At 37.5% G+C, this 14,992-nt stretch overlaps 1 protein-coding gene across 3 annotated transcripts in view; it reads right to left on the bottom strand.

Moving 5' to 3' along the window:
- NOX4 (NADPH oxidase 4) overlaps window positions 1-14,992 on the bottom strand; it is a 184,812-nt gene that overhangs the window by 98,895 nt on the left and 70,925 nt on the right. For all 3 annotated transcript variants that reach the window (XR_014066487.1, XM_081533349.1, XM_081533348.1), the window contains exon 9: window positions 2,190-2,406. Coding sequence is in view for 2 of the 3 variants with exons in the window: in XM_081533349.1 (XP_081389475.1) it covers window positions 2,190-2,406 (217 nt within the window). In the remaining variant the exon portion in view is untranslated. The remainder of the gene's footprint in view (window positions 1-2,189; window positions 2,407-14,992) is intronic.

The following is a 14,992-nucleotide window of genomic DNA, read 5'->3' on the forward strand; positions in this document are numbered from 1 at the left end:
TAATGTCAGGACCCTACCCTCAAGCCACTATCAAGGGTATAAGTACCATTAACAAGTAGTTTATTGTTTCATATATCCTTCTGGGCCCACAAAAAATATATATTGTATATATACAATATCTTTCTCTAAAGGAAGAAGAAAGAGAAGTAAAAGCTCAAGTAAATCTGGAGTATTTTAGTAAAAAATATACCAGTCTAATATTTGTTTTAAAAATATGAGAACCCTAGGTATTTTTAATGCATACAATATGCATGCATAATATACATATACAAAATGTATAACCAATGTAAAATATGTACATGTACATATTTTTAAATATGGTCATACCACATGTGTTGTTCACAATTTACTTTTACATAATATAATATGAACAGAAGATACTATTTAGAATTTGGAAACCATGACAATTTTGCTTGTATGCTGGAGGCATAACCCTGATCCCAGGCTAACCTTTCTCCTAGAACTACACACTTTATCTCCCTCAAAAGTTGGAGGCCCCCAACCCAAATGTATTTTCATGGTCACCTTTTAAAACCCAATCTACACAGTTACTCCAGAAGGTCCTTCTTCCTTCCATGCAGATCATGCTGCTCCTCACATTTATTGGGTTGGCCAAAAAGTTTATTCAGATTTTTGCATTCCTATCTTATAGAAAAACCCAAATGAACTTTTTGGCCAACCCAACAGTTAGAAATTGTGTGCAGAGTAAGCATCACAGGACAAGCTCTGCAACTCTGGGACAGTCGCTTAGCCTTTGAGCATCACACAAGGCAATGGCAACCCACTCCAGTACTCTTGCCTGGAAAATCCCATGGACGGAGGAGCCTGGTAGGCTGCAGTCCATGGGGTGGCAAAGAGTCAGACACGACTGAGCGGCTTCACTTTCACTTTTCACTTTCATGCACTGGAGAAGGAAATGGCAACCCACTCCAGCGTTCTTGCCTGGAGAATCCCAGGGACGGGGGAGCCTGGTGGGCTGCCGTCTATGGCGTCGCACAGAGTCGGACAGCAGCAGCAGCAGCAAGCGAAATGGGACTCACAATACCTATCTTCCCTAACATAAAGCATTGTGTGAAGCCAGAAAAGCTCTGAAGATTGTAAAGCTTTAAAGAAACCTAGAGGATTGTTATTAATAAGAAAACAAGACTAATACACTCATTCCAAAGGCATCTACAAATCACTATCTTTTGACTCCCCTTTCTTCTTAAAACAGACATTCAATATCACTATTTCCTGACTTTCATTTGGTACAGACACAGAATACAGGGTGTGATACCCACATGGGCAGCTCCCATAGCTACAAGGGAAGATTATGACTCTTACCAAACTACTAGTTGGGTATTTGGGGAAGAAGTTTTCTAAGAGCAAGATAACTAGGTTTTGTAATCTTCTTCTCCTACATGTTAGTTTATAGAGGTTGGTCAGAGTATATTTACATATTTAAGCCACAATTTCCTCATCAGAAAATTAAGGCTGACAATAATTGCTTCAAAGAGTTATTGTGAATATTAAAAAAATGCATATAATGTATTTTAGCACAGCCCCAAGCAGATAATATCAAGCATTCAGTAAATTGATTTTACAACTCAGTATTTGTAATATTATACATAATACTGTACCATAATAATATTATACCATAATTTCCTCATCAGAAAATTAAGGATGATGGTAATTGCTTCAAAGAGTTATTGTGAATATTAAAAAAGCATACAATATATTTTAGCACATCCCCTAGCAGATGATATTAAGCATTCAATAAATTTATTTTACAGCTTAGTGTTTATAATATTATACATAATATTATACTATACTATAATAATTATTAGTAGTAGCACTAGTTTTTTCACTATTATTTTTCTTATTCAACCTACTTTTCTCAATGCATAAGGAATGTATCTTTGCCACCTTTCTTATGGCAAGCACCAGTGCCACAATTTGCAAAGATCATATGATGAGTTAAACAGGAATTTTCTATATTCTGTAATATCATAGGTCTATCTCATTGAACTGTAGGCTGACTATTATGGAATAACACGTACTAATTTGCTACTGAAACAGCCTGAAACATTCTCTTCTGCAGGAATAACTGCTTTATTACCTTTAAAAACATGTTTAAATGCAATGTTGATCAATTTTTTATGGGAACATGGACTTTGCAGAGATCAGTAAAGACATAGAACTAATCTGACCTGTGGAAAATTAGCTTGGAACCTGGGCTCTTCCATACAAATCTTCACAAATGTGTTCTGGGTAAGTTCATCAGGCTTTGAAAATCCTCCAGGAGAAGATTCATGAAAATGTTCTGAGAGATGCTCTGGTAAATGAGTATTCTGGTAGTGGGTTCCATTAAAATTAATGCAGCCAGGAGGGTGGGTATCTAAATTAGTTTGATACTTCAGCAGCCCTCTAAAATTCAGAAAAAAATAAAAACAAAGAGATAAAAAGGAAATTGAAATCAGAGTCACAGTATAATAAAATAACCTTTTTTTCTTGTTGACTTCCACATACCATTTATTCAAGAAGTGCTTCTCATATATCTTATATAACAGTAATTGAGAAATCTTAAAAATCTTAACAAGTTCATTACTATGGAACTAAATTAAAAAATTTGGTTCCCCTCCCCTAAAATATGCCATAAATACATGGTAGGGAAGAGGCATGCAATCTTTCCAAATATTCTTGAATTTGACAGCTTTTATTTCAAGTCTATTAAGCATTTATACAATCACATAGAAGTTTTCACTTCAATAAACACTATAATATGAGTACTTTTGTTATAATTTCAAACACAAATGGAAAAGTACAGGGTTCATATTTGATTTGGCTAAGACGAGCCAAACCAGCCTTGCTGATTCACAGAGAAATGTTAAACAAACACAACAACAGAAACTGAAGTGTGCATCTCCTATGGTCTGAAAAAAATTAATACACTCCATCAGACCCTCAACCTGTTTACTTTTCGATTTCTCCATAAACAAGAACCACAGAAAAGGCTCACAATAATGAATCAGGAAGGAAAACCTAAAACCCTAAAATCCCATTCTGATTATTTCATATTTTGTGAGATTTAAGATAAGTCTTCAACTTTCTCTGTACTGTATTTTTTATCAAAAGGAGTTAAGTAAGATCTACTTCATAGGGATAGTGCATCAAATCATAAATTTATATGAGTTTTTTTTTTTGCATAAGTAAATCTTGAAGAAAAGGTAAGACTTTGAAAAGCATCGAAATGATTATTTTAATTTTGAAAATATTAATATTTTAGTTTCCAAAATTATTTTTCTTGGTTGGCTAAGAGTGTTTTTAAACTACCCTTCATGCAGACCCTAACCCTAAACCTTCATGTTTTAAATTACCCAAATAATTTTAGTATATTTTAAAAAGTACATCTTTAAGTTTACCACAGCTACAATAATTATATAAATGATTTTTACAAAGATAGTATTTTAAAACAACAAAGATTACAACAAAAATAATGGTATGCTGCTGCTGCTGCTGCTAAGTCGCTGCAGTCGTGTCTGACTCTGTACGACCCCATAGACAGCAGTCCACCAGGCTCCGCCGTCCCTGGGATTCTCCAGGCAAGAATACTGGAGTGGGTTGCCATTTCCTTCTCCAATATATCTAATATATTGAAGTTAGGAAAGCAATGACTAAGTCAGCCTTTGGTGGAATGTACCATCTACTCAACCTGATCATTCTTTCATTTTCTCCTTATGCTTATGTTCAATTCCCTTTCACTCTTCATTTTATTTTACTTTCTTCCCATAACTGATCATCAGAGAATACATAGTACACGTAATGAGCCTCTAAGTAGTGGGTTATATTACATAATATCCAGGGTAGGCCACACACACATTTTTTTGAAGTAATGTAAATATGGTCTAAGTATGAAAGAGATGCATGGATATTGTACAAGTGTGAGAGAAGTACATAATCCTTTATAAAGTTCTAGTCACATAATACAATTGTTGTGCCATTCTACTTAGAAAATCTGATAATTTGGTACAGCTTTGATTACAAGTAATGAGTTACCCAAACTTGCTGCTCCTATTGACTACCCTGAAGGTAGTGACTGACAGGCGGACAGGCTAAAAATCTGGAGCAGTTTTTCTATTGGCCATAAATTGAACAAACTGGCATAATGCAACTGGCATGATCCTAGGTGGTGCTACCGAGTTCAAGAAATACTCAAACTTGGCTCCTAACTCTTCAGAAACTTAAAATCCAGTTTAGAAGATATCTTTAGAGAAGCTGAACATAACTTAGACCACAGGTGATGATTTGAGTAGAGTGATTTAATGACAGCTTAGTAATGTATAGTAAGTATGAGGTCCAGTCCAAAACAATTTATATTCACTTCCCATTATCCTCACAACTACTGTAAATAGGAATAACTATTTATCAGTTAGGAAACTATTTTAACTAATCTGTTACTTAATCTAGTAACATCCCAGCAAGTAAGTGGCAGAGCTAAGATTTGAACCCAGGTTTGACTCAAATTCTATGCTCTTCACCGCTTAACTATACAGCATGCTAACTCACTGGATCACTAGATCCTCAAAACTTTCATGGCCAGATCAATATTTACTAAGAAAGTATGTCAGAAAATTTGTAAACATCTATCTCCTACTTGAGTTTCTCTGGTGGCTCAGTGGTAAAGAACCCGCCTGCCAATGCAGGAGACACGGGTCAGATCTCTGGGATGGGAGGATCCCTTGAAGGAAATGGAAACTCACTTCAGTATTCTTGTTTGGAGACTCCCGTGAACAGAGGAGCCTGGTGCGCTAAAGTTCATGGGGTCGCAAAAGAGTCAGACACGACTTAGTGACTAAACAACAATAACCACGAATTTCCCACTTAAATGTCAAAATAACATACAAGGTGTTTTCATTCCCATTTTACAGATGAGAAACCCATATTGTTTAGGTTAGAGATTCAGTCAGTAGTAGTCAAAGCATGGGGCTTCCCTGGTGGCTCAGATGGTAAAGAAGCTGCCTGCAATGCAAGAGACCTGGGTTCAATTCCTGGGTTGGGAGGATCCCTTGGAGAAAGGAATGGCATGGTATTCAGAAACTTGATCTCCCTCATTCTAAAAACCTGTATCACGCAAAGCAAATAAGTTGGTTAAAGAAGGAGACATCAAAGAAAGGGGTTCAAAATGAACAAAAGCCTGGAAATTAGGTCAGATAAGAGTGTGTGTGTGTCTGTGTGTGTGTGTAAGAGAGAGAGAGAGTGAGAGAGAAAGAGAGACAGAAGGGGCTGCTGAACATCAGGCAAAGAAATGTAATTTATTCCTTCTCTTAAGTCATAACAGCATTCAGGTTGGACATTACCCCATGTATAAATGGTCCTTATTAGGATAAATGTCGGAGAAGGTGATGGCACCCCACTCCAGTACTATTGCCTGGAAAATTCCATGGATGGAGGAGCCTGGTAGGCTGCAGTCCATGGGGTCGCGAAGAGTCGGACACAAATGAGCAACTTCACTTCCACTTTTCACTTTCATGCACTGGAGGAGGAAATGGCAACCCACTCCAGTGTTCTTGCCTGGAGAATCCCAGGGACGAGGGAGCCTGGTGGGCTGCCGTCTATGGGGTCGCACAGAGTTGTACACAACTGAAGCAACTTAGCAGCAGCAGCAGGATAAATGTTGTTACCATGCAGTACAAATCTTCAGGCCAGTCCAATCAAATAAACAATGTTGTTCCTGGTATATAAAGTAGCACAAAATTTTCTAAAATCCCTTTTAATTTGGAGATCTTTATGTTATTTTAAGCTGTTCTCAAGTTTAATGGCATAGGTTACCTATGTCTATGCCCATTAAAGTGGTATTTTCTTTGTCTCAGAATATAATTATTGCCATTGAAGGAACACGTACAAAAGAGAAAAGATCTACAGACAGACAATGATAAACAAACAAAAATTACCATTCATCAGAAAAAAAATCAAGCACAGAATCTTGGGGTTTTTGTATAAATTGTGTGTGTGTTAGTCATTCAGAGGTGTCCGACTCTTTGTGACTCCATGGACTGTAGCCCACCAGGCTCCCCTGTCCATGGAATTCTCCAGGCAAGAATACTGGAGTGGGTAGCCATTCCCTTTTCCAGGGGATCTTCCTGATCCAGGGATTGAACTTGGGTCTCCTGCACTGCAGGCAGATTCTTTACCATCTGAGCCACCAAGGAAGCCCTTTGTATAAATTAGGCGGTAAAGATACTGATGAGTTCAAAAGGTAGAACAGTGGCAGGTTTTGAACTTAGTATTAAAAGGAGAGGTAGTACATGCCAGGCAGGTGCTTGATGCTTTAATCTATTTAATCTTTTTCCATAAACTTCATAACACATGCGTGTGGTAAAGATTAGTGGCCTCGAAGGAAATCCAAAAAAGAGAGGATATAGGTATACATATAGCTAACTCATTTTGCTGTACAGCAGAAACTAACATAACATTGTAAAGTAACTATACTCCAATAAAAATTAGAATAAAAAAAAAGATCAGTCTCCTCATCTTAGAATGAGTGAAAACATTCAGAGTTGTTAGGTGATCTGCCCAAGACCACACTGTCAATCAGTGGTCAAGTCAGAGGACAAAGGCCATGCTCCTTCCCATGTACCAGGCTTGCTCTCCCTGCAGAACTTCCATTCTACTTATGAACAATATTCTGAAATCAAAGGCCAAATTATGCAATGAATATAACATTATGGCTCTACATGGCTCTATGTATCTGGAAAAGGAAGTAGTATATTTCTAGCTAGCCAATAATTTTATTTTTATAGTTCAATGAAATGCAATAAACTTATCTTTTCATTGTACTAGTGAAAAATAGGAGTGTTCATTTCTTTGGTACTAGTGCAGAACTACGGGATAGTGCAGATAGCTACAGGAGTTGGTGATGGACAGGGAAGCCTGGCGTACTGCAGTCCACGGGGTTGCAGAGAGTTGGACACGACTGAGCAACTGAACTGAACTGAAGTGCAGAACTTCCTAGAACATGCAATCTTAAATAAAATATCCTTTTAAAAATTATATTTCAAGCCCCTAAAATACTTTCACTCTGAAGAATTTTGAATTTTGTTGTTGTTCAGTCGCCAAATTGTGTGACTGCATGACTGCAACACGCCAGGCTTCCCTGTCCTTCTCCATCTTCCGGAGTTTGCTCAAATTCATGTCCAGTGAGTCAGTGATGCCATTCAACTATTTCATCCTCTGTTGTCCCTTTCTTCTCCTGCCCTCAATCTTTCCCAGAGTCAAGGTCGTTTCCAGTAAGTCAGCTCTTCACACCAGGTGAATTTTGAATATGAATGCACATTAAATATTATAGACACTGGATTGATAGATAAAAGCAAAAATCATCTTTTAATCGAATTACTTCACTGTGACAACATTTGTTAAAATTGAGTTCAATATGTGGTCTCTGATTTATTTGAATCCCTAGTGCCAATATGTATTTCAGCAGACCTAATATACCTGCCTTTCTTTAGAGTTTAATGCAATAACAAAGCTCATTTGAAGTAATGCTTTAAAAAATGCACAGCTCTCCTCTCTACCTGCCAAATAATCCTGATCTTCCTCATTGCCCTACATCCCCACTGAGATATACCCTATTTAACACTAATCGTTATTTCAGTTTTGAGACTGATTAATTTAAATGATATAGCCTCTGCCTTCAAGAAGTTTACAGTTTAGTGTACTGCCATCCAAAAGAACTTTATGTGATGGTGGAAATGATCTAAATCTGTGTTGTCCAGCCATGGGCTACATGTAGCTGTTGAAATGTGGTAGTACAGGCAAAAAAAATGAATTTATCATATTATTTCACTTTCATTAATCTAAACTGAATAGCCATGCCACAAATTTAATGGGTATAATTAGATATGAAAGCAAGAATAGCAACAAAAAACCAAAATGAGTAATGCTATATAGATGTGTAACGACCTCTAAAGAGTATATAGAGATGATGAACTCTGATTATGACATTCTAGAAAGGGCTTCGTGGGAGAAGCAACTGAAGGAAATGGAGATCCCAATGTTATAGGATAGGGAAATGGAATTCCAATATGAGAGATTACAATGAACAAAATACACTGTTTATTCACAAACTAGTAGAAGGGCTAATATCTTGTGCATTATATATTCCCCTTATAACCACACTCACTGTCAAAGCTCTTCAACTCTCCAGCAAGTTTCTTGCATGTTTTAAGTCTTCAATGTATTTCTAGTGAATTAATTTTTCAAAGCAAATAATAACTACATAATTTTTTAAATATGGCAAGTGCATCTAAAAGTTAAAAGGAACATTCTTATATTGTTGTATCTCTCAAAATTAAATGAAAAATCATTTGAAAATGAAAAAGGAAAGAAAAAGATTGTTAGTCGATTGGAAGCAGAAAGTCTTGCCAAGTTAAGACAGTGATACAGTAGGGGATGGAGACACACAGACTGTGGGAATAAGAATCCTTATTACTAATTTTTGGGGGGTACTATGTTCCAAAAGAGATTTCGAAGCATCTGTGGAATGTCTAGTGTTCTTCAATCATGAGAAATCAAGGATTTTATGGTGTATCAAAATATGTGGTTGTGGACACTATTGTTTTTGCATTCATAAGGATTTCAAGATGCACTTTCAACACTCAACAGCGTTTCCACAAAACAGGTTTCCTTCTATTTCTCCATTTTGCCTCAAGAAATATTTCAGTTATACTACTAACTTTTTAATGCCTGGCCATGACAAAGTCATTGAAAGTAATATAGTACATGGAATAAATCCTTACCAGATTAAAACACAGAACTCACAAAAACATTTTCTAGTAAAAGTTAAATACTACAAAACACCATGCCTGCCAAAAGGAGTGACACAAAATCATCTCTACTTTAATTGCAAGTTAAAAATTTCTAACAAAGGCAGTGTCGCTTATGAGACCTTTATGTTTTTAGAGATTTTAATCCTTTTTTAAAGTGGAGGAAAAAAATCCCACAAGGAATCTATTTTTTACCTAGTATTCTATAACATACAAAATGCTCCTTTTCTTTATAGAAAACAATATAATACCTAATTGCTAGCCATTCTTTTCACTTTGCTTCAAGTACAAAAAACAAAAAGCTTAAGAAAATAACAAAATATACCCAATTTCAATATTTCAAAACCCACTGGAATTCACCAGATTCTGTGGAATCTACTAAAATGAACACTACTTAAGATTAAAGATTTGTCTTATGCCTCAATTTTTACAGTGTTTAAAAAAGGGCCTGTAATTCATAACGTGTTAATAAATATTCATTGAATGGATTAATAAATTCTAGGAGTACGTAAACAATTTTTGTTGTGCCTGTTGAAACACGTGATTGAGGAGTCATTTGGTTTTAAAAGAGAAGTTAGTTTGAACTGTTCTGACTTCAATAAAGATGTCTAGACTTTCACAAATGGCATTTAGTAAAATAAATCATGTGTGTACATTCACCTTTGCAGGGAACAGCACTAAATTAGTCTGCAACTAACATTATCCCTCCTCACCCTTGAGTACTGTGAAGTCCAACCTGGGATCTCAGTCCTGCCCTGAACTGAGTCCATCCTAACCTAAGCAGACAAGTCATCAAGAAAGTCAAGCCTATCTCTTAGCATCCTCTGAAAGTAGAGCACTTTTCTGAGCTAAGGACTCAGCATACCTCAGGGAAACTGTAAGCCCCTGGATACCCACCCAACCAAAGCTTCTACTCTCATCCTCACTTTGCCTGGTCTAGCCAACGTCTTGCCAGAAACGTGCCTCTGCATTCTTTCCTAGGCTCCTGCTTTGGATGCCTGAATGTATTGGCATCCTTCAGCTTAACTGGAGCAACACAGACAGGCCAGCACCATGGATGCATGACCCATGTGGTCTCACAGGCTCCTACTCTTAGAGAGACATTGTAATTGATTAAGTGCTCTGTCGCCATCATCTTCAAATGCTTAATAATTTATTATCAAGGGGCCCTGCATTTTCATTTTGTAGTAAGTCCTGCAATTAAGTATCCTGTCACAGACTCTGTGTGGCTGGCAAAACAAAGCCTTGGAATCTAAGGACCAAGGATCGAGATTCAAACCTTCCTTAAGTGTGCAAAGTAAAATAGGTCATTCTAATAAGCTTCCACAGCTGAAAGAGAGATAGCGCCTGTTATCCTCTACTTAACAGGTTTATACAGGAAACGGCTTTGATCTCTTGGGAAGGAAAAAATATGTAAGCATCCAATATTTCTTACTATTTCCTCTGCTTTCAGGCTTTACTAAAATGGCAATGTGGGATAAAAGGATTATTCCACATTTCAGAAAAACACTGATGTACTGGAAATATTTCTTATAATAAATTTAGCCCTTGTTCCTTCTCCTTCCTCCCCAACCTTCATACCCTGTACCTCTAGCCAGAACCATTTGTTATTATAAATAAGGTCCCAGGAGAAAAACCTAGGTTAAAATTACATGAGAAAGTATTCGGTCTGAAGTTCACTATTTCCATCCTCAAAGTGGGGAGAAAGTAAACTCACAGTTTAGAAGATTAAAAATTCATTAATAAGTGTGCTGCTGCTGCTGCTAAGTCGCTTCAGTCGTGTCCGACTCTGTGCGACCCCATAGACGGCAGCCCACCAGGCTCCCCTGTCCCTGGGATTCTCCAGGCAAGAACACTGGAGTGGGTTGCCATTTCTTCTCGAATGCATGAAAGGAAAAGTAAAAGTGAAGCCGTGTAGTCGTGTCCGACTCTTCGCGACCCCATGGACTGCAGTCTACCAGGCTCCTCTGTCCATGGGATTTTCCAGGCGAGAGTACTGGAGTGGGTTGCCATTGCCTTCTCCTCATTAATAAGTATAGCTTGTAGCATAAATTGAGCTTCCCTAGTGGCTCAGTGGTAAAGAATCCACCTGCCAGTGTGGGAGACGTGGGTTTGATCCCTGGGTCGGGAAAATCCCCTGGGGAAGGACACGGCAACCCACTCCAGTATTCTTGTCTAGAGAATCCCGTGGACAGAGGAGCCTGGAGGCATATAGTTCAGGGGTCGGAAAGAGTGAGACACAACTGAGCACGCAGGCACACACACACACACACACACACAGTAAAAATCAATTTATGATCATGAAAATGTCTTGTATATATTACTTACATCTATCTACATATATGGCATCCTTATGACAGAAAATACCCCATAATCTCAATTCCCACCCCTACCTGGCTTTCAGGATAAAATATCAACAAAAGTAAATAAATCATAAGACTTTAGTTAGGAATTATTACATAAAAAATCATTTTTACCTAAGAATGAAAATAAATCCTATGAATGGGAAATTAGAAATGAGAAAATACATACATATCTAAAGGTCATAGTTGTATAGAACATTATATTTATTAATATGTGGAAAATATAAAAATATTATGGATGGGACTTTGGATTGCATATAACAAAGACTTACTTTCTCAGGAATTTTATTCACCCTGTATATTTTAAGTGAAAAATTAAAAACCAAAAAGTGAAAGAAGACAAAGAGATGAAAAATTTTCTCCCACGATCCAAAGAATTTTTAGCCACAGAGGCACACAAAAATCTCCAATAAAAATATGCCAGTCTACAATACAACCAAAATAGTCAAGACTTCAAAGTTAATTCCTCTGGCACATGAATTGATATTCTAGTTGCCATAATAACTTATTATCTAAACAACACTAAATGTAAGTGACAGGCCCAGAATGGCAAGCCAAGTTACATTTAAACAAATACACAGATTATTTTTATTGTTGTCTGCAATACTTTAATATTTGAAGAAAATTGTAAGGCCTTAGAAGGACAACACAACCCTAGATAATAGCCAATTAACACAATTCCACATAATCTGGCAAATACTGAGCGAATGATGACTTGTGAAAGGAATTTCACAGATAAAGATGAGTAAGAAATAGTTCTATCCTAACCAACAAGGCGGAGAAGGCAATGGCAACCCACTCCAGTACTCTTGCCTGGAGCATCCCAGGGATGGGGGAGCCTGGTGGGCTGCCGTCTGTGGGGTCACACAGAGTCGGACACGACTGAAGTGACTTAGCAGCAGCAGCAGCAACCAACAAGGACCTACTGTATAGCCCATGGAACTCTGCTCAATGCTATGTGCCAGCCTGGATGGGAACAGAGTTTGGGGGAGAATGGACATGTGTGTGTGTATGGCTGAGTCTCTTTGCTATGCACCTGAAACCACCACAACATTGTGAATCGGCGGTACCCTCACACAAAGTAGAAAGCTTTTTAAAAAGGAAATAATCCTATTCTCAAGAACCCTATAATTTACCTAGGATATATCACTCTGCTGTATTTTCTTTTCTCTTTCATATTCTAACTCACAGATGCATAATGCAGAGAACACTGGGATTTTCTACTATTCAACTACACCTTCAGCTATCACCTGACTTTCTCCCTTTTACCTAAGGTTTTATATGCATGCGTGTTTGTGTGCTCAGTTGTGTCTGACTCTTTGTGACCCTACAGACTGTAGTCCGTCAGGTTCCTCTGTCCGTGGGATTTCCCAGGCAAGAATACTGGTGTGGGTTGCCATTTCCTACTCCAAAGGATCTTCCCAACCCAGGGATCGAACCTGTGTCTCTTGCATCTCCCACACTGGCAGGTGGATTTTTTAGCACTAGCACCACCTGGAAGCCCATTAATATTCTCCTCTTGTTGCTGTTTTTCAATCGCTAAGTCATGTCCAACTCTGCGACCCAATGGACTGCAGCACACCAGGCTCCTCTGTCCTCCATCTCCCGGAGTTTGCTCGAATTCATGTCCGTTGAGTCAGTGAGGCTGTACTACTTTTGGCTTAACCTACAGCTTCCAGGCCTTCCTTTCACGTGGCTTTGCCAAGTTTGCATCTGACATTCCAAGAAGGACAGGTGCCTCTCCCCAGGAAGAAAATCCCACAAGCCTCACCTCCTTCCACACCAGAGTGGGTAAAAGGGGCTCTCAGTACAAGTGCTGCTAAAAGAGAAGATTCTTGGGAACCAGCAATTTCTAACACTTAATTATGTTGCATAAATACCTTCAACAGTATATTCTTAATTTCCTCCTCCTGAGGGCATAGTAGAAGAAAAATAAACCAACACAATAAGCCTCATCTCATAAGTATTTGTCTGCCCCAGGTTAACGTCTTCACTTTTAATAACTATGAAGCTGACAATGCCTCTGGTTCACTGTAATTGTTGACAAAGGCTGCTCACCGTGTTCCTTGGGTTTAAAGAATAAATGTTTTTAGAAACATGCTCATAGAAAGCCATTCCTTTTAAAGTTTCTGAAAAAAATGATTTAAGCAGAATATAAATCATGCTCTACAATGAACTCATGCCAGTAAGTAGTCCCAAATTGCAGAAAGCTCTGTTTAAAAGAATAATTCAGGTATTATTTATGTATAATAATAAAATATGGTCTGAAAAGTCCAGCTGGCTCAGTTATTAATATTTACTGTTATTTGGCTGTCACTACCATCCACACATCTGAGGAGGACCTTCCCCCTTTCTTTTCCAGAATTCTCACATTATATTTCGCCTCTTATGTAAATAAAAAGTAAGATACAATTACCACCCACACAACAGTTTCTAGAGCTAAAGCCAGTAGGAGTGCTCATTGTCTTAAAATTGAGAGGCAAGCTGCCAGATCTCATTTACAATGCGTTCTCTCCATGTGCCTTTCAAAGGAGGTGAGGCTCTGGGCTGAGACTCTGTGACATTCTTAATTGCTTTTCCCTCCAATATCCCTTTTATCAGTAAGTGAGAATGGCAGTATATCTCTCTCAATGAGTTTTTCAAATAAAAATGAAGAAAGAAACGTCCAGTTACATTTATGTCTGGAAAGAGGAAACATTTTTGGCTTTTCAATATTTTTTCTGAATGTCTTCTGAATTGAAATATCTTTAAATACGGTGTAAAAATAGCAATCTCCTATAAAGGTGTATTAAAAATGAGAAAAAAAATTCCTTAGGAGAAGGTTTGTCTTAAAGTCCTCAAATAAACCTTTATAATTAAAATCTATTGCCCTTTTGAGGTCTAACAACATTATAACGATTGTTGCCCTTTCAAGGAATATTCTCTGATCTGCTAAGCAATTTTCATTACACATTCACCAGATTACTTTGCTGATAGGAAAATCTGGGCTCTTGAAAAAAAAAAATGTGTTTATAAAAAAAATTATTGTTCAACCAATTAAATGTGGAGTTTCTTCCTTACACAGCTATTTGTATTAGTGCAAGTATAATTTTTTTCCTCCTAACATTTATTCAGTGTATCTGTATTCTGCTTACATTGCTGTATTCACTTATTTAAACTTATGAGACAACTCTATCATACGGATATTTTATTATTAATCCCATGTAATGGATAAAAAAGAAAGGACAAATTATCTGGCAAGGTCCTACAGCTAGTAAGTGACGTAAGCTCTTAATTGCCATGCCACATTGATCTCCTAGGGAAAAAATAATGCATTTTAAATATCTATTTAATCACTGAAAAAAAAATTGAGTTTAGTGTATATGAAATATTCTCTTTTAGGGTGCCAGGCAATAGAAATGCTTATAAATACTAATGGAAAAAAATCTAATACATAGGTAAAAAGAATAAAAACTAGGTTAAGCTAAAGGCTTGCATAATCAAGGTAACTGGGCTTCCCTCCTAGCTCAGTTGGTAAAGAATCTGCCTGCAATGCAGGAGACCCAGGTTTGATTCCTGGGTCAGGAAGATCCCCTGGAGAAAGAAACAGATACCCACTCCAGTATTCTTGCCTGGAGAATTCCATGGACAGAGGAGCCTGGGAGGTTATAGTCTATGGGGTTGAAAGAGACAGACACCACTGAACGACGAAGCACATAGCAAACAATCAAGGTAATTGGATCCTAAATAATATTGCGTGTAATATTTTGAGTAAAGCTAAGACTTCCACTTGGCCAATGTAGATTGCATACTGCTGGAGCACCACATTTAAGTTCAGTTTCCAGTTTT

The sequence above is a fragment of the Giraffa tippelskirchi genome, chromosome 10 (genome assembly GCF_054371585.1).
Source record: "Giraffa tippelskirchi isolate mGirTip1 chromosome 10, T2T-mGirTip1v1.2.pri, whole genome shotgun sequence".
NCBI classification, from domain to species: Eukaryota; Metazoa; Chordata; class Mammalia; order Artiodactyla; family Giraffidae; genus Giraffa; species Giraffa tippelskirchi.